At 38.3% G+C, this 25278-nt stretch overlaps 1 protein-coding gene across 1 annotated transcript in view; it reads left to right on the forward strand.

Moving 5' to 3' along the window:
• Positions 1-25278, forward strand: part of EFCAB6 (EF-hand calcium binding domain 6) — a 79066-nt gene that overhangs the window by 28994 nt on the left and 24794 nt on the right. Inside the window, 5 exon segments of the mRNA XM_032186576.1 lie at positions 862-975; positions 6826-7004; positions 9317-9418; positions 10497-10615; positions 12170-12253. Coding sequence (XP_032042467.1) covers positions 862-975; positions 6826-7004; positions 9317-9418; positions 10497-10615; positions 12170-12253 — 598 coding nt within the window.

The following is a 25278-nucleotide window of genomic DNA, read 5'->3' on the forward strand; positions in this document are numbered from 1 at the left end:
GGATAGTTATAAAAGAAAACACCTAAATCAGGAGTTACAAAGCAGTTGAAAGAAATGAAAGGTTTTGCAGGAAGCCCTCAGCAGCAGCAAGGGCTGCAACTACAACTTTTCAGGGAAACAGGAGGTGGGAAAAGGAGAAGAAAAACAGGGACCCCTCTACAATCACCTACCAGGTAACATTACATTGGGAGACTGCTGCCGTATTGGAGCACTCTGGCTCTTAGATGGAGACAGAGAGGCAGACGGTCTGGATGGGGAAAAAAAAAAAAAGAGAGAGAGAGAGAAGGGGACATAGGACGAACACAGAAAGATCAGATTTTGCCAAATTAGATTACCTAAAATGGATCCCCAAATCTTATTTGAAGAGCAGCAACCAAGATGTGTTATTAACCTTCCAACTGGCTGCAGCTATGTTCAACCGTGCAGCTAGGTTTATGGATTTGAAACCATTCTGCAGCATTTCTTGTCCAGGAAATGCTTTTGGCAGGTGTGTGGAGAAAAGTGATAGTAGCAAACTCTACAAATGACAGATTTCTTCCAGTCTGCTAAATGAGTGAGCTTTATTTCTTCTCACTTTTTACTTTCCAGGTGAAATTTAATCTTAGTCTGTCACTTGGTGCTTTTACTTAAAATGCCAGTCTCAGTCTAACTTTGCTCTGTCTCTTTCTGTGTAGAATTAAGTTGTGCAGATTAAATCTATATTTAAATGGTTTACTGCAAATATAAGGAAGAGAGAACAGTTTTCAGAGTAATATCAAGTTGAGCCATAGGATAAAACATCCAGACTTTTACTATTCGAAGTGGCATATTAAGTAACAAAATGGGCCATTATATAGATTATTCTATTTCTCTTGTAACAAGTGTTGGAAGATCATGGCATGCCAGTGGATGATGGTCAGTTCAATCTACTAATGGAAAAGCTAGGGGTACCAGATGGAGGATTGAGTTATCTGGATTTTGTTGCGACATTGGAAGGTAAAGTAACTTTAGTACCAATACAGCATGAAAAAATCCTTTTGCAGAAGATACCGAACTTTTCTTTTTCAAGAAAATACTATTGTGAAATTAGGAAGAGATCAGTGGTATGATTTCTAGCACACAGATGAACTTTCTCTCTGTAGTTCTTTCACTTCTGATCCAGTTAAACTGCTGAGTAGCTGACCCAAGGCTGGAGGGAAACTGGAACATATGGGATGTGGGCTAAAGGTCCATAGAGAGGTGTGATGGAGATTGCAGAGTGACTAAAAGATCGCAGAGTGACTGACCGGTCTCTCTGCCTTGAGTGTATTGTCACCCACATCATTTCTTACTCTTATTCAGTCCGGGGATTATGTTATATCCTAAATTGCAAGAAATGTTTTTGTTGTAGTGGAGTCCAGAAACATTTTTTTGTTCTGTATTAAAAAAAAAAAAAAAGACCAAAAAAAAAAAAAAAAGACAGTATTCATTTCAGGAATGAAAGATCTGTTAGTAAGCCATTAGTGATAAGTTTTTTAGTGGTGCTATATACAACTGGAACTCTGTGGTGTGATCTGGTTACTTTTTGGTTTATGGCTTTATTTTAAAGTAGTGCTTTTGAATGTTAAAGCTGTTAAGGGACTTTTCTACTAGAGACTGCTGAAATGTGGTTATCTATAAATTAATTGATAGTTTTACTGGAGTAGCAAGAATCCCAGTGAGAGAGATCTAGGTTTACTGTTTTTATAGACATAGATGAATTGTTCACCCATATTATGAAGATGTGGTGTCCATTATTGATTTACTGTTGCTGAGGAATGCAGGCCAGAGGAATATATTCATAATTTTTTCACCTCAGCTATTTGCTTTACTCCATCAGTAATTTCACTGATTTTAAGGCACTGTGAGTAAATGTTCTGATTTCTGACTCTTAAAAACAAATATGATGGAATCTGAATTCATTTTCTTAGGATGGGACCCTGGGTGAAGTGTAAAGCTAGTATTTTTTTTTTATATATATATATCTTTTTCTATATATCTTCTTGTATATCGTATCCAAAGAAGAGCAACAAAGCTGATGAAAGGTCTAGAAAAAAAGTCTTATGAGAAGTGGCTGGGGGAGCTGGGGTTGTTTATCTTGGACAAAAGAAGGCTCAGGGGAGACCTTACTGTACTTTACAATTACCTTAAAGGAGGTTGAGTAAGGTGGGAACTGGGCTCTTCTCCCAAGCACCAAGCAATAAGATGAGGGGAAATGGCCTCAAGTTGCAACAGCGGAGGTTTAGGTTGGATATTAGGAGAAATTTCTTTACTGAAAGGGTTGTGTGGCATTGGAATACGGAAGTGGTTGAGTTACTATCCATGGAGGTCTTCAAGAAACATGTAGATGTAGAACTTAGTAGCATACTTTAGCAGTGGACTTTAGAACTAGGTTCAGGGTTGGACTAGATGATCTTAGAGATCTTTTCCAACCTGAATGATTCTATGATTGTTCTTTTACGTTTTAAGTCCAGACTTCCTGCATAAAATTTGGATGCCACCAACATCAATGGAAGTTTTGCAGCTTCAAGGCCTGTATTAACTTCTGTATTATGCCTCTGTTATTTTTGTCAGAGGTATGGTTTTACTTTTTTCCGCACTGCTACTATTATTTTCTGCTGTCATTATTTCTTTTTTAGATCTAAGACAAGGGGGAGAGCTGACTTGTGGCTGGCTGGCATAATATTCAGACTTTGTTTCATTCAGACCTTGAAGTTTAGAAGTTTGTGATTACAGCTGGCTAAACATCTGTCCATCAATATAACATGCTTTCATCCAGTAGCCTAATAAATGACATTTGAAGCAGGTTAGTCTGGGTGAAAGTGAGTGTGCCAGCTTTTTGATTTAAGTCAAGAATCAACAGTATTTTTCCTGTTTTTAAAACTTTTGTTTTTTATCAATTTTGAGAATCACAGATTTTCTTTCAGGATGTTACTTTATCTGATGGTTGTAAGAGGAAGTGTTTGATATAAAGTAAGTCTCAAATGTCAGAAGGGAAAGAAAAATAAGCCCTAACTTATATTTTTGTATAATTTATTAAGGTAGGGAGAAGTCTGACCCCTTTGTCTATAGTTATATTACTGGTAAAGAGACCTAGTTTTCTTCTGATAAGCTTTAGTAGGAAGGTAAAATGAGTAGAAATTTTGACTAGAATTCAATACAGACTGGAACTGAAAAAAAAGGAGGGATAATGCATGTGTCTGTATGGATGAGTACAGTTTACAGAATCAGATCGGGAGAAAGGAAAATATGATGCAGTGAATACAATTTAGTGATCATAGCTACTTTGATCATCAAAGTAGCTATAGAGGGTTTTTTTTTTTGTGTGGAGGAGTATGTAAATAATATAAAAAGAAAGGAAACATTCCTTGAAGACAGACCATTATTTTAAATTTTTTCATTTCAGTGTGGAGGAAGGTGTACAGAAATGTCGGTGCATATGTTTTTTGTAAGTTTTTCCTGTTTTAAAATCTGATGTGAATTACTTTCAAGTTATAATAGACCTTACTAGAAATTTGGTAAACATATGAAGGAAGACATACCTACAAGCTGGTGGCAATATTTAATCAATGGGAAGACATATGGGTGTTGCTTTTTTTTTTTTCTTTCTCATCCAAAGGTTTCTGGGAGGCTACATGCTGTGCAGTGTAATCTTGTTGTAGCTTCAGCTATGTAAACTATTTTGCTGCATAGGGATGGCTCACCTGGTTAGGTTTTAGGAGTTGCTGTCTTTCTTGATTAACTGTTTTCTCTATAAACCTAAGGAAAGAGATAGTGTAAAGAAACACCATTTCAACAAAGCAAATATGTCAATGAACACTGTGCATATCCATGTGAGACAGGACACTGGGATGTAGTGTGGAGGTTTCATAGCGAAGAGCTCATTCAAAGAAAATCTTCTCCTTTTGTCCAGCAACATTTATGCTTTTGCTGTATATCCCCTGTATGACCCATATTGAGATGGGGAAGATGCTAAAACTTATCCAAATTAGTATTTAGCTACATATATGGTAAAATATCCTAATTATCGGGGATGTGGATGAGAACCTAAAAACATCCTAATTATAGGGATGTAGATGAGAACCGTATGAGAAGCAGATGTAAAAAAGAAGCTATCGCTCAAGGCCAATGGATGAGAGAAGGACGAACAACTCATTAGGGAAAGATGAAAAACTTGTTGGCAGGAAACAAGGCAAAGGTAAACAAAAAACTTCTAAATATTGTCCAACAGCAGGTCAAAGTCCAGAAAGATAAAAAGTTTAACCTCCTCTTCCTCGTTGCCTTCATCCTGAAAGACCCCTGCCCACAACCACCAGGCTACGCTGCACGGGTGCAACCAGAAGGAGCTAAGGGCGGAGAGTATAGAAATGAGTACTTGGAAGAGGTCCTCCTTTTCAGGGAAATTAATGAATATGTATTAGAGCTCATGTAATATGTAACTGTACTCGTGTATAAAGTTGTGAGAGATGACCAGGCAGGCGCGCACCTTTTTGAGGGAAGCTATTCCCAGTGCGCCCGGTGCACTGCAATAAAGTATACCTACTTTACAACCCTATTGTTGTGGAGTCTTTTCCACGCGCCAATATGTTGTAGAAAAATTATAAAATGCTCAAGAGATGTCAAAATATGTTATTTAATCTCTTCCCCAAAACCATGGTGAAATGGTTTCCTGAAGTACCACTGTACAATATGTAGAAGGAATCAGAAAGATCTGGAACAGTGACCAAAGTAGCTTTTCTGTGGCCTAAAAATACCTTAGCCCTTCAGGACTGGAAGTACACATGTGCCCTGCTGGGAAGCTGGATGTCTCCTATTCCTGATCCTGCTGGGTTGTGCAATATTAAAATGCACAAATTAGAATTGTGAAAATATGAAGCTGCCATTTGTGCAGGACTAAATCTTGCTGGAAATGAACATCAAGCGAAATAGTCTGAGGTAAGATACTCTGTCTGGACTGGAAAGTAAGGATCATTTTGATGTCAGGTCTCCTGAAATAGTTTACATTAATTCAAAACAGAGGAGGGGTTAGCTGTGATAGAAATGCTCCAGGGGAGATGATCTAGCATGCAGTAGTTGTACTACACAATCAAAGACAAGTCTAATTAATTTTTGTGACATTGTCTGCAGCAGCTGCAGACCATGAGTTCCCTCATACAACACCAAATCATGGCTTTTATGGTATTCCTCTTCTCCTCCCCCAGTCTGATACCTTCCTTCCTCAAAAGAGCCAGACTCTTCCAGAGAAGGCTAAAGGAAAAGCAAAAAGACCTTGTCTCATCTGTGCTTTCTTCCACTGAGATTATCCACTATGACCTTTCTTCACCTTGTACTGGGAAAACTATAGCAGCTGAGGCAGTTACTGTAACTTGGCTGGACGCCCCTAGTATTGTATACAGCTACTGTAAGTCATCATGTTTGGGCTCTAAAGAAGAGTTTCTTGGTTTACTTCTGGTATACTACAGTGCTATTTATCAGATATGTTTAATATCATCTTTTCAAAATTTGTCACTCTAATTTCTCTATTCCAGATGCTGGATTGAATGGGCCAGGAGCTACATTATGTAACAGCCTAAACCAAAGAGTAAATAATGCTAAATATTGCTACATGACTGCTGAAGAATGTCTTAGCTTAATGATAAGCTGATGGAAGTCTATGGGCTGAATACATCAAGACATGGGTTGCTTTGGGAAGTGAAGCTGGTTATTTGTGATACAAACATTTGTTCTAAAAGTTGGTTTGGAGGAGCTGTCAGAACAGTGACTTGAAACTGTATTAGATTTCATGTCTTTTGTGTTTTCAGAAATTTCCATTTCAAATACATTCAGCTTTCAAGGCAAAAACTTTTTTCCACCCAATTGTCTACTCTGCAGCCTTTGCCAGGAAAATAAAATCCGAGTTACATTTTCCATTTTCCATCCATTTGTGAGCATAGCTATTAAAGATTTTGCAATTAGAAGAGAATAATTCCATGCTACTCATTCATGGAACAGTCCATCTATTCATGACAGTGATCTTTAAAAAAGAGATTCTTAGTCCCTAAAGTTCACAACATGGTGTTTTTAATCAAGAGTTGTTTTCCATTTTTTCTGTGTTTGCTTATTATTTTCTGTAACTACCATTAGAATGTACACCTTGAAATCCTACCATGGATATGCACAGCATACAAAAGAGCACATTTTACAAAAGGAGAGATGCTGCAGTCATTAGCCTTTTGCTCAGTTCATTCTGTCCCTGTTCCCTAGGAGAACTGGAAAGATCAGCAGTCCTCTGGGGGTCTTGTGGGGTCCTCTGTTCAAACCAGCCTGGACACCCCTAAAAAAGTTGATCATATTGACGGGTATTACTTCAGATTTCGGTAGATCTGCACCATTTGAAAAGTGTTGGAGCATTTTACGCCTATTTTAATGGGAGAACATGTTCAGCTAGTAGATTAATTGCTATAAAGTCTCTCTTCATAACAGGTTTTCTAAGGGTGTGCAAGATGATGGGTAAAGATGAGTCACCTCAGTATGGTACTGATGGAAAGTGGAGGCTACTTTATAAATTTTGGGGGCATGGCTTTTTGATGCTGACTGCTTTTGTTCAGTTCTGTACATGCTTAAAATGAAAGCAATAGGACTACACTTTATTGCAGACTAACCCAAGTGTTAAGTAAGGCAGTATCATTGGTGTTTTGTATTCTTAAACTGCATTAAAATATTTGTCTGTTGTCAAAACAAGTCTAGAGCAGTATTTTTTATGTTTTAAAATATGATGTAGTTGACATATTGAATATATTTAGTTAAATATTCCTTGTTAGGACACCTATTCTGCCTTCCATGAAACAGACGGTAACCATGATGGTATCATCAACATGCCTGACTTTCAGCAGTTCTTTGACAGCTTTCTGTGTGGTCTTAGAGATAAGAAGTTCTTGCGCCTACTTAGTTTCTTGGGAATGAACCTGACCACCATGTTAAATTACCAAGAATTCTGTCAGCTGTTCCAGACCCAGGAAACTGAGGATGTACACCCTTCGCTGGTGCCATCTCACAAGTAAGAAATAAAAAGTTGAGTTGTACCTACAATAATCTGATGTGTTTCCAGAAATTAATATGCTGTGTGAAAATTGGTATTAGGTACGATTGAAGGAAAATATATTTTAATATTTCCTTATCAAGCTGAAGTTGGGTAGCTTTATAAAGTGCTCAATGATTATAGGACACATATCAGTTGTTAAATCTACCTCTAAATTAAAATCGTGGAATTACCCTGGGGACTGTTTAAATACATGATGTTAAATATATATACTGATAACCATATTGGAGTCTTAGAGCTGAGCTAACCTCTGAGCTAGACAACTGGGCTGTATCTCACAAGCATGCAGAAATAGGGACATGGTTTGGGAATCAGAAATCATGTCTGTCTAATCTCATTCAGACTAATCTCATTGTCAACAGCTGTAGGCCCTCTGCTCCAAACCTTCATGCCACTAGGGAACTGGGTGTAGACAAGATCAGGTGCACAGAAATGCTGAGGTGCTGCAGAGTGGGTGGAGGATAAGGAGAGTATTGCAGCAGCCCCCTTTACTATGTGAAGTGAAGCTGCCTAAAATGTCTGAGATTTTAAAGTTTGAAATAAAGCAGAAATTATGAAATAATGAATATCATTTAGGTACTAAAAATCGTTCTAAAATCTCAGTGTGAAACTGTTTAACTATACATATATAGAGAAATTCATAAAAAATAACGACAAGGTACAGTAGTACAGCAGGACTGAAAAACCTCCCGATCAGCATCTCATGTCTGTTGTGGCAATGGTGATATATACACATAGGCTTATTTCCCAGTTTTTTATTTGTCTATTACAGCATTACTGTTGGCTCTGTTAGTAATATTTATCTGCTTGGTTTGCTTTTCTTTTTTTCTGAATTGGACAACTGAGTGAATCAAGGACATCAGTCTAAACCAAGAAAGGAAACTGGTGGTGACTGGGTTTTGCAAACAGTAGGAGTCTGAGACCAATTAATGTCTCGCTGTCATTTCTGTTTCAGCTTGGACTTAGCTAGGCATTGAAACAGTTTGGATTTAGCTCCAGGTTTTTCGCTTTTCAAATAGTTACTGTTTTAGAAGTCAGTAATGAAAATATGGTGTTCGAAAGCCTTCAGAACACTCTTCTGTTTCCCAGCCAAGTTTTTAGACCATTTCTGCTGGTGAATAGTTTAGATTTATGGAATCTTCCCTCAAGTGGTGGGACTGGGGAAAAAATCAACAGGTTTCCAGGCACCTAAAATAGATTATTGTGGCAATCTTTTGTCTAAATCTAGATGGAACCCTCAGCAAAGGCTGAAGCCCTGAGCTCTGGCAGCTCGGAAGGACCTAAGTTCGCAATGTAGCAGTTCTCCAGGACCTGGCTGTGTTTCTGCACATGTTATGGGTGGTACAAGAACACAGCAGGCAGTCCAGATGTGGTTACTGCATCTTGCCTCTTCTGTAGACTTGATATTCTTCTGTCACTTGTTTGAGAGCATATTGAGTGCAGCAGAACCAGGCTCTGAAACCTTGTGTCTGCAGTATTTGTTTATAAAGCAATAGACAGTGAAGAAACTGGTGCTAGAACATAGTCTGTTAAGAGAAATGAACAGGCTTTCCTCAAATTTGTAATTGGAACTGCTTTGAAAGGCTGAAGAGAAGTGGTCACCAGAAGAAGGAATCTTCTTATGTGGAGGAAGGTGTTCAATTTTGAAGAACGGTGAGACATAACATTCCCTCAATTCTCAGTAAGATGTGTCCTTGCATAGCATGTGAATTTAGTCACCTTTCTGTGCAGTGTGACAGCTGTGCCAGATGCTGATCTGAGGCACCCATGTTTTCCTGCCTGCCAGGACTGCACCAGGTCCCAGAAGTTAGGCACTTGTAGTAGTGATTGAATTTGTTTGCAAGTGTGGGTCTTACTCCCTAAACTTACTAGCCATGCTTTCGTGGTTCACAAAGACCATTTTTTTTCTAAGTTATTGATGTAAATCAAGGATAATCTTCCTGGAGTCACTCCAGAATTTAATTTTTTCAGAGATAATTAACATTTTCTTCTATGCGTACAGATGATCCACACGGGCTCTAACCTGCACTAAACTGCAGCTAGAGAAATAAGGCAGTATTTAAAGAATTGTTTGCACAGATGTGAAGTAACAGTTCTTAATGGGTATCTTAGAAACTATGAAACAAAACTACAACTACCATAAAGAACAAGAAAGGCAAAGGAAACTTGTAGAGATTAAAGATCCCATTAATGTAAAACATAGTTGTTATTTTATTTTTTTATTTTCTGAGGGGGAAGGAGGAAAAAAAAAAAAAGATAATAACAGATGCAGAGCTAGCTTGTGATCAGGCTCATTACTACCTTGTTATCAAAGCAAGAACCAGATGGCATGACCTAGCAAGGGTAAGAAGAATGTTTTCTTTAAATAAATAAGCAGCACTAATAGATTTCAGAACATTATTCAATGTTGATCTTCATAGTCTATAAATATGCAAAAAGACCCATGCAAAACAGCTCATTAATGATAAAAACTTACAGTGTGAGTTAAGAAAAAAACAATTTGAATAATGCTCAATTTTGTAGTGCTAATTATATAGTAGATGTTATTACAGTTATTTCTGAAACTAACTTCATGTTTTACTATTGTTGGTTTTATTTAATGTTTCTGTTATAAGAGTAGTTATGGGATTCATCCAAGGCCCATTCGATTACGTGCTGTACACAAACATGTACCTATTGCTTTGCTGACTCCAAGTGTTGCCCTGCACAAAGAAGGATTGATTCGGGGCATTTACACCATCCAAAGAGACTCTCACAAAACTGTCCTATATTTTTTTTTCAGTATTTTTTTAAATTTTTTGCGTAGTTGCAATATAAGGACAAGAGAATAGTACAAGGACAAATTAATATTTATTTTTTTCATGAAATTTTTGCATAAATTGGACAATTGTACTGGTAGTCTCAGATTGTAAAATGAATGATTTTTAAAAAAGGCAAAATCTCATTCATATTAGGTATAGAAGAAGTTGGCAAGGAAATCTGCATGTCTACCATTTTCCAATGCCTTCATCTTCCACTGGCATACCTCAGCAATGGGTGTACCCACAGCTGGAAGCATAATTCTTATGCTCAAATCCTTGTATCTGCCATCAATAAGAAACTTAGAGATTACATCACCTTGATTTAATCTGGTTGACCTATGATGTCAATCCTGATTCAAGCTTGTGAGAGTTGCACATCCATCAAGTAGGAAATAGTAAAAAACCAATTTGGTGGTGGCAGACATTTTAAATTAAAAAAGGAAAAAAAAAAAAAAGGAAAAAAAAAAAAAGAAAAAAAAAGGAAAGAAAATCGGACGTGCTATTGCATTATTATTTTATATTTCTTTCTCAATTCCCATTATTCATTAAGCTTATAGAGAGATCAAACATACAGTTGGACTTGTTGGTTCTTGTTAGTGATGATTTCTTTTACCTTCCAGAATTTTCAGGAATTTGACAGTAAGGGAAATGTCATTATACAGCCAGGGGACTTGAAAAAAGTCTTGTTCAGATTTGGCATTCCAGTCACTCCAGAAGACTTTAAGAAGCTTTGGGCAAGGTATGACAACTCTAAATAATTAGCTCTTGCAATAATGTATCTTTTATAGAATTACAAAGCCTTTGGTAGTGCAGCAAATGACAATAGATTATGCTGCACAAGAAATCTTTTATTTTGTTATGATCGTGACCTTAATCATGACACTGTGTTACAGGAGGCTACATCTTATAACACTGAGCTTAAGAATACAGTTAGGTACATTAGTTTCCCATGAATTCAAGGACAGGATTTTCTCTCGATTTCAGTATTACTGGTCTATTTGCTCTTTCAATGGCACTTTCAATGGCCCAAGGTCACCAGCTACATTAACTTCCTTTTCATCAATTCTGTTTTATACACACAAAATGCTTGCCTTAGTTTGTGATGCATGAAAGTCAGTTCCAAGTGTCTCAGGTTGGCTTGGAAATACACAGAAAATTTCCATCTAGGAGGTCCATACAGTCTGTACTTGTCTGAAGTCAGTGCTACCAGCCTTTCATTCTCAGAGCACTAAATTTGCTTACAATATTTTCTACCTAAAGAAAAGTGATTTTATCAAAATAAAAATGCCACATACCAAATACATAACAAAAGAGAGTAAGGTAATTTCATGCTGTGTAAAAATGGCAAATAATATCATTAAATGTTTTTATAGACAACTAATTTGTTGTGAAGTGGGTAAAAATACTTGTCTGCCATCAACAAAGAGTAGACTGTTTGAAATGGCATAGGTATCAGCTGTATGTGACATTATATAAAAACCTGCCTTCGTTACAGATCTATTAAAAAAAAAAAAAAAAGTCACTCCATCTTACTGTATAGAACCTGAGTGTATTGGCTCTTGGTTTCAAACTGCATTAAATATGTTTTTTTCCTTAGTACTGATTCATCTCTGAATTATTTTCTACTCCATTAGATTTTACTTTCCATTCCTATTCCTTATGGATGCCATGGCACATTGAAGAGTATCCTTTTCATGTAGTTACCTGCTGCACAACTTCACTCCCATCAGCCACTCCTTTTATACAATAGCTAAAATCTCTTACTTATATGTCAGTAACTTGAATAAAGGAATTACAGTGAAGCTGAGGCTAAATTAGGCATTACCATGCATTGGAGCACTAGCAGGGGGAGAAACTGCTGCAGAAAAAAAAAACTATGGAAAGGTTTATACCTAAGACAATATGAAGAGTGTTTATGAGGCTAAATCCATATTTCTGAAGGATGATTACAGTTCTGAACATCTCAGATATGCATGACCTGTTTGAGATATTTGGGGATGAATTTTCAGGAGTCCAGTTCTCCATGTATCAAGTCAGACACTGAAATGCAGCAGTTCTGAGAGGTGGAAAATACTCCTGACAATTTGGTGCTCAGGGTAGTGTATTCTGTGATTACAAAGCAAAGCCCTATCTTCTGAATTTCATATAAAGTCACTTACTCTCCATGTGGTATGGCACCTCTGCAAGGAAAGGAAGTCAGTGAGATTTGAGCTACTATGTCACTTAAGATCATCTATAATGCCTTTTTTATGAGGAACACATGATTATTTAAAAATAGCATTTCTTTTTCTAGGTATGATACAGATGCAAAAGGATATCTTACTCATCAAAAATTTTTACAGAAACTGGGGATAGAATTTGCACCTGCTGACACAGGGCTCAGCAGACACAGCACAGAGGACATCTATACATGTTTAAAAGCAAACTATAATAATTAATAAAAGAAGCATTCAAAGCTGGAAGAGCAGCAGCAACAGCACACTAAAGCTCTGCATGTAAGAAAAATTAAAAAATAGATCATGTAAGTTGATCTTACAAGCTTAGCATGTAACTGCCTATGTTTGTGTTTAGTTTGTTAAGATGATACTGATACTGTGTATAATACAAATGTAATTTTCCAAATAGTCTCTGAAAAGGAGTTTCTGAGGGTACTGGATCAGGCTTATACTTAGCGCTATTCCCTGGATTTGCTAGAGATAAGCCTACCCCAGTGTGCATCATGAGACTTTTTTTAACATATTCTCCATGGATGTATATTACTTATTTTACAGACTTCATGGCAGGAGCTATACTGACAAATCAGAGTGTCCAGAAACATTCTCAGACACAATCATCTTTGCTGATAACCCGCCAAAACAATCCTTGTCATACTTTGGCCTATGTCAACTACGATTCTCTCTGATCTCTCCCAGCACAGTTTGGGAACAAGAAGGCCCCAAGGGCTGTTTCCAATAGCTAGTTTGCAGATAACTGATCTCTTTTTGTGTCTGAGAAGGTTCACTAAGCAGAGACGTGCCAGCTGGCCTCTGTGTCCAGAGCACTCCCTGGCCTGTTTATTGGTATAGTTTCAGCTTGTAGTTACAGTCTGAACACTGCTGTTAGATCAGGTTGAAGGGAAAGAGCAAGTGCAGATTTGTCACCCTACAGGTCTCTTCTCAGACTGCTCCAGGCAACATGGACTTAGACCTAAGGGATCACCATCAACAGGTGCTTTTCTTTTAGCGGGAAAGATTGTGTGTGCAGGACACTCTGGTCCTTTATCTATCCTGTCCCTTGGATGAGAGCCAAGTAGCAAGCACAGTTGGTTTCACAGCCCTTTAGCAGCTAGTTAAATTGTCAAAAAATGGCTGCATAGAAGCAACAAAAGACAACCATGACAAGGATAGACCCTGGCTCCATACAGGAGAAATAAACATCTTATCTCTAAGCAAGAGGAGTCTCTGCCTCACACAAAATCAACACTCAGAGTTAATAGGTCATTGCTCCTGAGAAGAGCATTTGACAAACAAATGACACAATGATATCCTACTTACAGTGGAGTCTAATGATCCATGCTTGCCCTAGTGAGTCAGCAGTGATTAGCCTGCTGCTGCTATAGGATTCCCACACTTGCCAGCAAAATGAGGCAACAGGATAATCCTCTGTCCCACTAAAATGATGTTAAAACCTTATATTTCCAGGTTGTAGACAGACACCATTTGGATGCTTATCGTGTTTTCTGCTCATGCTTTTACTCTTCTTCTGAAGTATTTTGTATTTAGGACTATAAACCCTGAGGAACAAAACACATGTAAAAACATAACCTCCAAGAGTACAGATTTGGTTTGTGCTTGGAAAGGATCTACATGTTGTGGGAGCTAATAAATTATTGTTGATAATAATGTTAATTCCCCATGACATTTTTGGTAAAGGCAATATACTCATAAACAAAGAAGAGAAGTCTTGTCTTGCAGATAAAGAGAAATACGTTTAACTCATTAAACAAACAAGAAGAAGAAAAAAAAAAAAAGAAGAAGAAAAAGGAAAAACAAACAAACAAACAAACAAAAAAAAACAAACACCACAAAGACCCTGTATGCTAAGGCTTTTGGCTTTTTACCTTTTTTTTTTTTTTTTTTTTTTTCCTTAATACTGTTTTTTCAGTGTCCCAGATAGGCTGAAGGAATCAAGGACAAAGCTCTCCTTTCTTTTTAGCATCACAGCTCTCCTACCTGCATTGCAGTTCCCAGTGTCATAAACGGTATTCATGATGCACACAGGTATCAATGTGCATTCCACCTGTAAAATATTCACATAATATACAGCAGAGATGGTTAGGCAGCTGCTGTGCTATAGGCATTGCTTGTTATTGTATTTATAACTGTCTGTTGTAAAACTTAGACCCAAACTGTGTCATATTGGGCTCTTCTGGACGAGGGCATCGAGTGCACCCTCAGTAAGTTTGCAGATGACACCAAGCTATATGCGTGTGTCGATCTGCTTGAGGGTAGGAAAGCTCTGCAGGAGGATCTGGATAGGCTGCACCGATGGGCTGAGGTCAACTGCATGAAGTTCAACAAGGCCAAGTGCCGGGTCCTGCACCTGGGGCGCAATAACCCCAAGCAGAGCTACAGGCTGGGAGAGGAATGGTTGGAGAGCTGCCAGGCAGAGAAGGACCTGGGAGTGATGGTGGATAGTCGGCTGAATATGAGCCAGCAGTGTGCTCAGGTGGCCAAGAAGGCCAACGGCATCCTGGCTTGTATCAGGAACAGTGTGACCAGCAGGGCTAGGGAGGTGATCGTCCCCCTGTACTCAGCTCTGGTGAGGCCGCACCTCGAGTACTGTGTTCAGTTTTGGGCCCCTCGCTACAAGAAGGACATGGAGATGCTTGAGCGGGTTCAGAGAAGGGCGACGAAGCTGGTGAGGGGCCTGGAGAACAAGTCCTATAAGGAGCGGCTGAGGGAGCTGGGCTTGTTCAGCCTGGAGAAGAGGAGGCTCAGGGGCGACCTTATCGCTCTCTATGGGTACCTCAAGGGAGGCTGTAGCGAGGTGGGGGTTGGCCTGTTCTCCCACATGCCTGGTGACAGGACGAGGGGGAATGGGCTTAAGTTGAGCCAGGGGAGTTTTAGGTTAGATGTTAGGAAGAACTTCTTCACTGAAAGGGTTGTGAGGCACTGGAACAGGCTGCCCAGGGAAGTGGTGGAGTCACCATCCTTGGAAGTCTTCAAAAGACGTTTAGATGTAGAGCTTAGGGAAATGGTTTAAGTGGGGACTGTTAGCGTTAGGTCAGAGGTTGGACTCGATGATCTTGAGGTCTCTTCCAACCTAGAAAATTCTGTGAAATTCTGTGAAATTTGTTGTACCAGCTGATTGTCTGTAGTCTTAAACTTGGATGAAGAGCTCTTTTGGTCAGCAGCTTTCAACTTCTAACCTGTTTAGTGCAAGGCCTCCCTACCTGTAGAGCTATAAAAGAGCAATTCTGCAAGTAGAGAAAATGCTGTAAGACAAGCAGAAATTGTGCAGAGAGATTCAAAGAAGCACATCCTCACCCTGAAGCAGGTGGAGAGTAATTAATTCAACTGGGAAGACATGCAGGGTAAAAATAAAATAGTAATGTGAAATTGTGTCAGGTTCACATCTTTTACAATTGTTTAGTTTTGAGAACCTAAGGTAAAGCAACTATGTATATACCTACGTATATGGCAATTATACACACAAATTCATACATAAAAGTGCATAGTGACTTCTTTATTATAATTTTGAAGAGAACAGAAATTGTCAGACTGGGCCAAGGATAACTGGATTCAGTTACCTGGTAGTAACAAGAGCCAGATATTTCTAGTTGAGGTGGAATAGCCTACTAGTCAATGGATGTGGAATATTCTGCCCCTGCACTATGGCTGTCTAATCCTGGGTTATTATAGAATTTGGGTAAGCCTGCAGGCAGGACTTCCATATCCTTTTCAAAAATTGCATTATAATTATTTGTTAGATACTGGCTCTTCTTGATTCAGATACATAAAACATCCAGTTCTGTTCTTAATCTTTTCAAATTTCTGGCACCTGTGGCTAACCTGGAAATGGATTCACATCTTAACCACTTATGGTTTGCAAAACTAAGTCTTGTTATCTATTCTCATCTTTTGGTTCTGCTGAATGTTCTCTTGTCTGCCATACATCCCACCCAATTCCTGGCCAGAGGGAGCAGTCCTGTCATAGTGGTTCCTGTCTCATTTTTCCTCTCTTAAAACAGGAAGAGCAAGAGAAGTCGAATCCAGGCCTTTGAACTCCTCAGATTTTACATGAGGCCTCAGAAAGCCATAAGTGACTCTTACACCTGAGCCATTGTCTGACAAATGAAATGCAATCATGTAGTGGCTTTGACATCACTGTGAAGCAATCTAACCAAGGGTCAGCCTTTCAATCCAGGACCAAATAGAGCAGATGAGATATGGCAAGTGAAGGTGGGCACTGTGCCCTCCTACTATAAAAGTCGGTATAAGAAGATCTGTTGGTCAGAAAAGTAGATGCAGTGGCTGCAAAATCTAACCCTGGTGATCCATCTGGTCCTCAGCCTCCATTTTATTCTGAAAGAACTGGAAAAACAATTCATTTCACTGATTCCTGTCAAATTCTGATTGGAAGGAGACAGTTGCATGAAGTTGCTGTGAAAGAACCCACTTTAGTACCACTGGGAACACTGTACCCCTTCCGTGATCTTGCTTAAGCTCTCTCAGTACTATTTGCACAGTGACTGAATCCAGCCCTTGTCCTTTCTTCAGGCTCTCTGCAAGGGCTGTGAACCTCACCCTAATGGCTTTGGAGCAGTTTCAGTGCCCTGTGAGTACACAATGTGAGGCAGACAAAAGCTCTGTGTGTCTTACAAATCAAAACATGTCGCTGTGCACTTTTTTTCCTCTTTCTTTTGTTGTAACTCACAGGAACAAATCGCCCAAATTAGAAACAGACATTGAACAGTGGCTCTCCAGCTTTTCAAGAAAAATGCAAAACATTTGCAAGATTTTTTTTTTTTTTGGCAATGTAGTCTGATCTATGGTTTTAATCCTCATTTTCTCCATGCACATATTTACTGCTGTAAGTGGAATAATTGTTGCTTAGAAATATTTAATGAGTGCAAAAATGTTGAATACCTCAATTTTCCAAAAATATGAATTTGAAAAACTGTTTTGACTTCTACCTCAGCCTTTGCTTTCATTGGGAATATTCAAGTGGGAGATAATAGTGGTGGCAAAGAGCTATCATTTAACAGCATGGCACTGAAAATAACATACAATTGTAGAGGAGTCCAGAATCTTTTTTTGCAATGAGGGTACAATGTGGACCATATCACATCTTAAAAGCACACTCTTGCAAGATGGGAGGTGCAATGCTAAACAATCTTCCAAGGGAGAAGCAGAATGATATCTCAGTGAAAACACAAAGTGCCCATATGGTAGTCAGGATTTTTTTTTGGTTTTCACGTTACTGTATGCTGCTTCCTAGGTGAGACTGTCTTGGTCTCTTGGGGTGCTGAGGCGCAGCACCCATCTGTAGGCTTCTGAACATAATAAGTTAAAACCCATAGATCCAATTAGCAGATATTGGATCTTTAGGGTCTCATATCTAAGAGGAGGTTGAAGGAGTCTAAACTAGTTAGTTATTAATTAGATACATGGAGATTCAAGACAGTAAAGCTATCTTGAGTGCAATGGCACCACTCTGATGTGTATCTTTTATAGTATCCTTCTACGTTCTTTCCAATACAAGTTTTGTCTTGAATCTTATAAGGTAACAGGAGCAGAATGTGAAATAGAGGAGGGTATTAACTAGAAAAAAGAGATTTGAAAGTGAGAGAAAAGGTGATAGCTCTTTAGGGACTTTTAGAGACTCTAAAACATGCTGGCAATATGCAGTTTCCTTGAAAAGATTCACATCACGCTTTGAAACCTATATACAATGGCTAAATTCATCATAAATAAGCTTTACTATTTTTTGGAATATTACAGTAGAAGCTATCAGTGTTTTTAATGGCAGGGTGAAAGGGCAATCCATGCAGCTACTGAAAGTTCAATATTGCACTCCCAAGGAAGCGTGAACTTTTGAAAGACACAGGTTTTGTATGAGAATGCAGAGGGAGGAATTCTTTGAAGAACTTTTGTCTGATTTTAAAATAATGAATCAGTCAAGTAGTTATGACATTTTGAGAGATTCCATTTTAAGGGATCAGATGCTGATTGGAATCCAAGATACAAAGCTACTGAAAAGACGTCAGGAAGGTAGGGTGTGTTTTTTTTATTCTTTTTTTTTTCTTCTTCTTTTTTTTAAAAAAAAAAAAAAAGGAAAAATCTGTTTAGTCAAGCTAGGACAGTTGTAAGGGATAGTAGAAAACATCAGAGGGGAAGAGGACATGCCACATGTCATGAAACGAAATAACACAGTTTTGAAGAGACCCTTCAGAGATATCAGTAAGAAGTAACAAAAGTGAAAAATACAAAAATTTATGAAAATTCACAGGTTCAGATTATGTCCAGGAATTTGGAAATACTGCAGCAGCTATAAGAAATAACGTTGCTGTAACACCTTGCAACTGGGTAAGCAAAAACAACACAGAGTACCCCATACACTCCCAGATCTGTATGAGGTTGCACAAACCAACCATGCAACAAAGCAGAGATTCTGCGCACAAGCTGCAGAAGGGATGGCAGGCTGAGAGAAAACACCTCGAAATTCAAAACTGGTGCTCAATGTTACCTTCAAAATTTGGCTTATGAATCTCCACTTACAAAGACAGACTACTGAAACTGAGGGTGTCTACCAAGAATCTAATTCCTACTAAAGGATTATATGAAATTATTTGGAAAGTGAAGATAAACACAGTAGTTTAAGTTTATGCTCAGAAAGAGATAGTATTACGTCTAAAATATATCTTGCTCTGGGCTTGATTAAAGAAGTGAAGCTGATGAAGGAACTGTAAGAGATCATGCCCAGAAATCTTTAATGTCTGAAATAAAGTAGACACAGAAAATAAAACTTTATTTTCACCACAATTTGTGCTTTTAGGAACATTCTTCTGTTTATGAGAGAGAAGCTCATAAAGCAGCTGGATCACATAGGAATAATGTTGTGAAGTTTAGAAATGGAGGAGCCAATTAACAACAGGAATGTCAAAAGGCAGGCTGCTGATATTGTCCTTATATAAATGGGGCTAAGTGTATCTTTCAGGACAGATACTGTCCTATATTTACTGTCCTATAAAGGATATTTTCAGGAAAATGCACACACATAAAATGTATATTTTTTATGAATACAAATAAACATTTTATGTAAATTCAGATTCTTCTGCTGGATCCAAGTGATTTCCTTGGAAGACAAGGGTTTAACACTATGCATCTTTAAATTACTGTACAGGAGATTCTGCTTGAGACGACTTCCTTCAGGCTTAAATCCTTTTCTTGTCTTCAAAGGAAAGTGTTAGAAAAGCTATTTACTTGAAGCAGCTGCGCATGCTTAAATAGATACTGAAAATGTTGAGTAGGGAGAAAAACTGTGGGGAATCTGAAAAAGTAGGATTAGACAAATACGAATGTAAGGACAGTGAGATAGCAAAAAAAGATTAACTGGAAAAATGATAGAAGGGATTTGTTACAAATATGTCATACACAAAGATAATGAGGGTGTCCAGAAGCCTGTTAGCACCGTGAATGTTCCATAAAAGTTCATATCGCACTGACAATCTCTGCAAGTAGCTTTTGAGTTACCACACAAAATACTGGGCTGTAAAATTGGGAAAAGTATTCCTGAGTCATGGAATACCTTGGGTTGGAAGGGACCTCTAGTTCCAACACTCCAAATGTACGGCATTTATAAAGACAACTACTTGCCTTACATGTATTCATGCTAAAAGGTAGACAAAATCTTCAAAAAATGGCTTATGGATAGTATTATTCAAAAAAAGAATTAGTGGAAATGCATGTCATATGCTTCTAGGGCACTTGTGAACACCGTAATTCTAGGTAAAGACTAAGAGAGCAGAGCTCTGGCTCTGCAATGTGATTGTAAGAAATGCCACATATTTGTTTATTGGTCTGTTATGGTCAGAGCTGACACAAATCACTTTGTAACCATGAGAAAAAAAAAAAATAATAATAAAAAGGACCAGCTTGCAGAATATAAAATTTGTGTGACTTTACACTCTTCTTTAACCAAAACCATTCAATTTTACAATAAAGTTTAAGTTGGAGAAATAATTACTAATCAAAAACGTACTTTCTAGAGCATTCATTGAGCCTACTCTTGACAGCAACACAGAGAATGATGACATAATACCTGGAAATATGGTTGAAAAAAAAAAAAAAAAAGAGAATAGTCCTATTTCAGAAGAAGGTGGGCTGGGTTTGGAGAAGCTGTACAGAAGATGACAGTGCAGAAAGTCGTGCAGGTTACAACCTGCTGGGCAGCAAGGGCCATTGCACACCAAGCCCATCTGACAAACTCAGATCAAAATTTTCTGCATTCACTTTAGAGGTAACAGCATGGTGTTGTCAATGTATTATGATCTGATATGCCTCACAGAGTACAGGAGGCTCATGAGACCTTTGAAAAATGTGAAAGAAAACACCATGTGTCAGTACATCGGAACCTGTTGTAAGTAATTGACTTGGGCATTAACCTGAATCTGCATTTGGATTGAATTCAACATCAGAACATGTTATGGCATATACTAATGCTGAATTTGTTTGCATATGAAGTCCCAAAAATTCTGTCTAACAGTGATGCACTGTTCAGCATCTTGGACCTGGAAAGATTTGTAGAGAATGAAGGATTTTAACATGTTACTCCAATTCAAATATCCTAAATTTAATGGTGAGACTTTTAAAAGACAGTTAAGGAAGCTGTGAAGTTGAGAAGTGATCCATACTTTCACCAAATTTGAGGAATGTTTTTCAAAAATAGTTTATTCCCATTGAAACTTTGTTAGGCAGAGATTCCCAGTACACCTAATTTAGTCCATATAATATTGGAAGGTACAATGGGTCTGAAGCATATAATAAATTGGTAACAACCCACCAAAGTCATATTATAATTCAGATTTTTTAAGGTAGATGATGCTGTTTGCATACACAATGGTGTTACCTGTACCCCAAGGGCTGTGGGGAAATTATTCTTTGTTCATAAGAAGTGCAAACTCCAAAAGGATGGATTCTTAGGAAAAACAATTGGCAAGGAAAATGTATTGTTCTTGTAAAGTCTGTACTGAACTTACAGCTTCTTGAAAACAAATGGAAAATCAAGGATTCTGCAATGCTGTGAAAGGAAAGACAGTACCAGTAACTGGAGGTGAGATCAGATGCTGCTGAGCAGATCCATGAGAGCACTGAAAAGACTTACTGAGTGCTGCTCCCTGTTAGCCTTACTCATACAAAGGAGAAGATGTAAGGATCGGGTGCTGCTTGATTGGTGGTGGCTTAACAAGAAGCTGAGTGAACTGGTCTGAGTTGTTAGATCCACAGCCCAGCTTGTTGAGGGACTGAGGCAATCACGCTGGATCATGTGGGTTACATGGCTGAACAGTGTTATCGCTGTAATATGTCTTTTATAGTACAAATCCCGATTCTGTGAAGAACCCAGCCTCTGTGCTCTGTACCCTAGGGCTGTCAGAAAGAGCAATCCCAAAGCAAATGGAGAGCAGCTGTAGTTATTAACCCAGATTAAAACCTGTTGGTTTTGCCATCAGGGTATCCCCTTGTAAGTGCTGAATATATGTAGCTAATTTATGTATACTTGGTAATCCACTTCAAGGCACAGTTTACAACTAGTTTGACCTTTCATTAATCTGAAGAGATTTTGCTGGTTGAAAACATGCAGAAAGGAAAGATATTTATACCTGCCTTATCCTCCTGAGCCCAAATGTGGAGAGGTTTTTGTTGAATGAGGAGGAGAGGGATATTTGGGGTTTCCAAACTTTGATCAAAAGGTCCCCAATGTCAGTGAAATATGAGAGACGAAATAAAGTGGAAGGCATAGTCAGGATTTTGAGGTCTGAATTTGATCATGTGTCAATAGCCAATCGATAATCAATATCTCAGAAAAAAGTTTGAATGCTGATCTGAAGTCCACATGAGTCAGCAGAAGCTCTGCATTTCTTCCCTTGGGCAAGGGTCAGGCCCTGTGCTATTCCCAGTTTTGCTCAGGTTTAACTTTTTGTAAAACAGTTCTTCTGACTGTTATCAAAGTTCCAGGAGCTTCAAACTGCATGAATTATGCTGCCAAGCCCTCATAATTTTACCAGTATTTTGTAACTCTGATCAAACAGGCTTTAAAAGAGAGGACTGTATTTTCTATCTACAGTTCTGAATGGGGAGAGTAACCACTTAATCACCCAAGTAACATTTGTTTACAGTGGGAGATTTTGGCTATGCAATTCCACATGCAAATAAAAAGGGGGGAGGGGGAATGAGGTTTATTTGTGAACAATTTAGCAGTCTTTGAATAAATCATATGAATTTACCACACACAAATAAGCTCAAAATCTTTCTCTGCCCTTCCACCCCTATTTTGTGTATTTGTTTGTATCGTTTTCATGTGATGTAACAAATGAGCTAAAATAAACATCTCTTCTCTTTCTGGGATAAATTTAGAGATTACTTCCAAGATTTCAAGGCCTTTCATAAAATGGATAAAAATAGAGATGGCTGTGTAACAGCATTTGACCTGCACAGGATACTACAAGAATTCAACTGCTACCTTGATCATGATCAGTTACGGAGTCTTCTAAACAGGTTTGTGTGATTATCTTCCAGTGATCTCTTTGGTCACACCCAGCAAAACCTATAATCTTGTATCTAATGTTAAGCATATTGGAAGCCTTGTTAAAACTAACAGAGATAGCTATATGCTTAAAAATGCATATGAGTGAGAAATATTTTTAGGCCAGCAATTGGTTGTACAGGTAATGAGAGTGAAAAGTCTGCTTACATAACGACGGTTTGCTTTGAATCTGTGCATTTGTTTGCTAATTTTATTTATTTATTTCAGAGTAATACAGCAAAGGGGTGAAAGAGACCCTGTTCCAAACAAAAGCAGAATTAAATCAGGTTATAAAATAGCAATAGCTTTCAAGTAATCCAATGCTGCTGCTATGCAAAACTATGCTTTTAATTCAGTGTGTTAATATGAGCAAGAGGAAAATTCTCTTTGTAGAGGCTGAGGAACACAAAGGACCTGCTCCAGCTTCAGGTAGGTGGGGTTTTCTGCCCTAAACAGCCTCTCAGAGGTCATATGCGTGGCAGCACTGGGTTTTGTTTTCCAGAGCCTGACAGACCAGACTCTTTTTGAAATAAAATTAACAAAGACTTTTCACAGTTCACCTTTAATTGGGTGATAAACTTTTTACGAATTGAAGCCTTAATAGGAATCTGCTGCTTGTTTCTTTCTCAAAGACCTCTTGATGATAAACACCTCCATTCATTGTAATTTTGTGCAGATTATTCATTTCTTGATCCAAAATAGTCTTTTCTAAATAATACTGAGTAGATTAGCATATGCATTTAGTTTTATTACTAAAATTTTAATGCCCACTTGGCAATTTATTTCTCCGCTGAAATGGTGTTGATTATTTCCTTTTCCACACACTGTCTCCAATATTGGAACCAGCTTGACATGGGTGGTATGTGGGAGTGCTGTGCAGCTGCAAGATGCAAAATCAGGGCTCTTGATTTTTTTTTTCTTAGTAGCAGATATGGGGTCTATAGTTAATTTCTTTTCCAGCCTGTTTCATAAAGCTTCCTCTTTGTTTTACTAGCTCTCACCATTAATTAGACATTCTAGTAACTGGATATTCTGGTGAGTGGTAGCTGAGGCATTGGTCTCCAGTGATTTACTGTGGAAACAGATGATGAAAATACATTACAGTAATTCATTTTTACACAGGAAAATCGGGTTGCATGGTGAGGCCATCTTCTATGTGAAGGCTTGGCTCACTAGGTGTTGCCTTGACCATAATTCTGACAAAAAAAAAAAAAAAAAAGCTTAATGAAAGACTAAAAAATCCCAGCCTTTCACCTGCAGTTTAGTAGCTGCTTGCTTATTACATGTGTGCAAATTATCTACAGTTATGATGATTGTCTATAAAATTATTAAAATGTATTGAAATCCTCTCCATGGCTGGTAACTCTAAAGGTCAATCTGTAACAATTCCATGGGAGCCAATAAACCTGTATCAAAAATCCCCAAAGCATACTGTACTCTGGAGACTCTGTTTGTCTTTGCATGGTAGGAAATTCCATTAACTGACTACACTGGATTTACACTGGGTAAGTGTAGAGCAAGCTGATGCTATTGTACTCCCTTGTGGTAAATAATTCTACAGGTTCATTAGGCAGGTTTGAAGTCCTTGCTTAAAATACACTGTGTCTTTTCATTAGGAAGTCACAAGTCATATGACAGTGAAGGAAAGTAGCTTTTCATGTTATGGTTAATGCTATTCATTTCATCTTAATCTTTCATGCTAAATAACCCTTACTCTCACATATTTTCTGCATATGTGAAAATTGCCTTAATTCCAGTCTTTTTATGGTAAACTATCCATCTTTGAATAAAAGTTAATTTAGACTGGTAACTCAAGTTCTCTGGAAAAAAAAATAAAAAATCATATGCAAGAGCTCATCTTTCCCCATGCTGATATGTGATGCAAAAATACATTCAGTGTTGTTACCCAGAGCTATCTGTAGTCAGCTATGTAACCCACTGAGTTTCCAATGTGACAGAACATGAAAATTCCCGGTGTCCCCAATCCAGCAGACATTTTAGCAGACATAATTCCAGCAAGTTGTGCGTGCAGCCTGCAGAGCCCTTGGGCAGGCCTCTCAGGTACAGAGGTACAGTCTGACCACGAGTGATCTGATCAGGATCCCTTACGGGCCATGGGGCTTTGCAAATCAGCAGCAGCAGCTGTTGGGCCACACGTACCAGCCCTCTGTGCAGCTCAGGGGATGATGTATCAAAGGAAGGGAGGGCCAGTGCCTGAAATGCAGTGGGGCTGAGTCCTGCCCTCAGTTAGGCATTTCATTGCCCACACTTCATGTTAAAACCTTTGTGCTGTGGCCACTGGTACCAGGGCCAAGAAACTGTAGAAAAGTTTTCTAGTGGCCTGCCAAACCACAAAAAGTGAAACATAGGTTGAGAGTGAAGTTAAGTTTTTCCATCTCAAACTTTAGGAGAAGTTTAGTGTGAAAACTGATTTTGTTTCCTATTATGTGGCAGACAAATCCTGAGCATGTATTCAGCTGTGGTGAATTACCTACGTAATGTGTCACAGAGCTGTACTGTATATGTGAGCTTGTGTTTGGTACCAGCGTACCAGACTGTGTGTGGTACTGCTTCTTTCTTTAGCAGTGGTGATAACCGTGACATACTGATGACATA

Source organism: Aythya fuligula, chromosome 1 (genome assembly GCF_009819795.1).
Source record: "Aythya fuligula isolate bAytFul2 chromosome 1, bAytFul2.pri, whole genome shotgun sequence".
Classification (NCBI taxonomy): Eukaryota; Metazoa; Chordata; class Aves; order Anseriformes; family Anatidae; genus Aythya; species Aythya fuligula.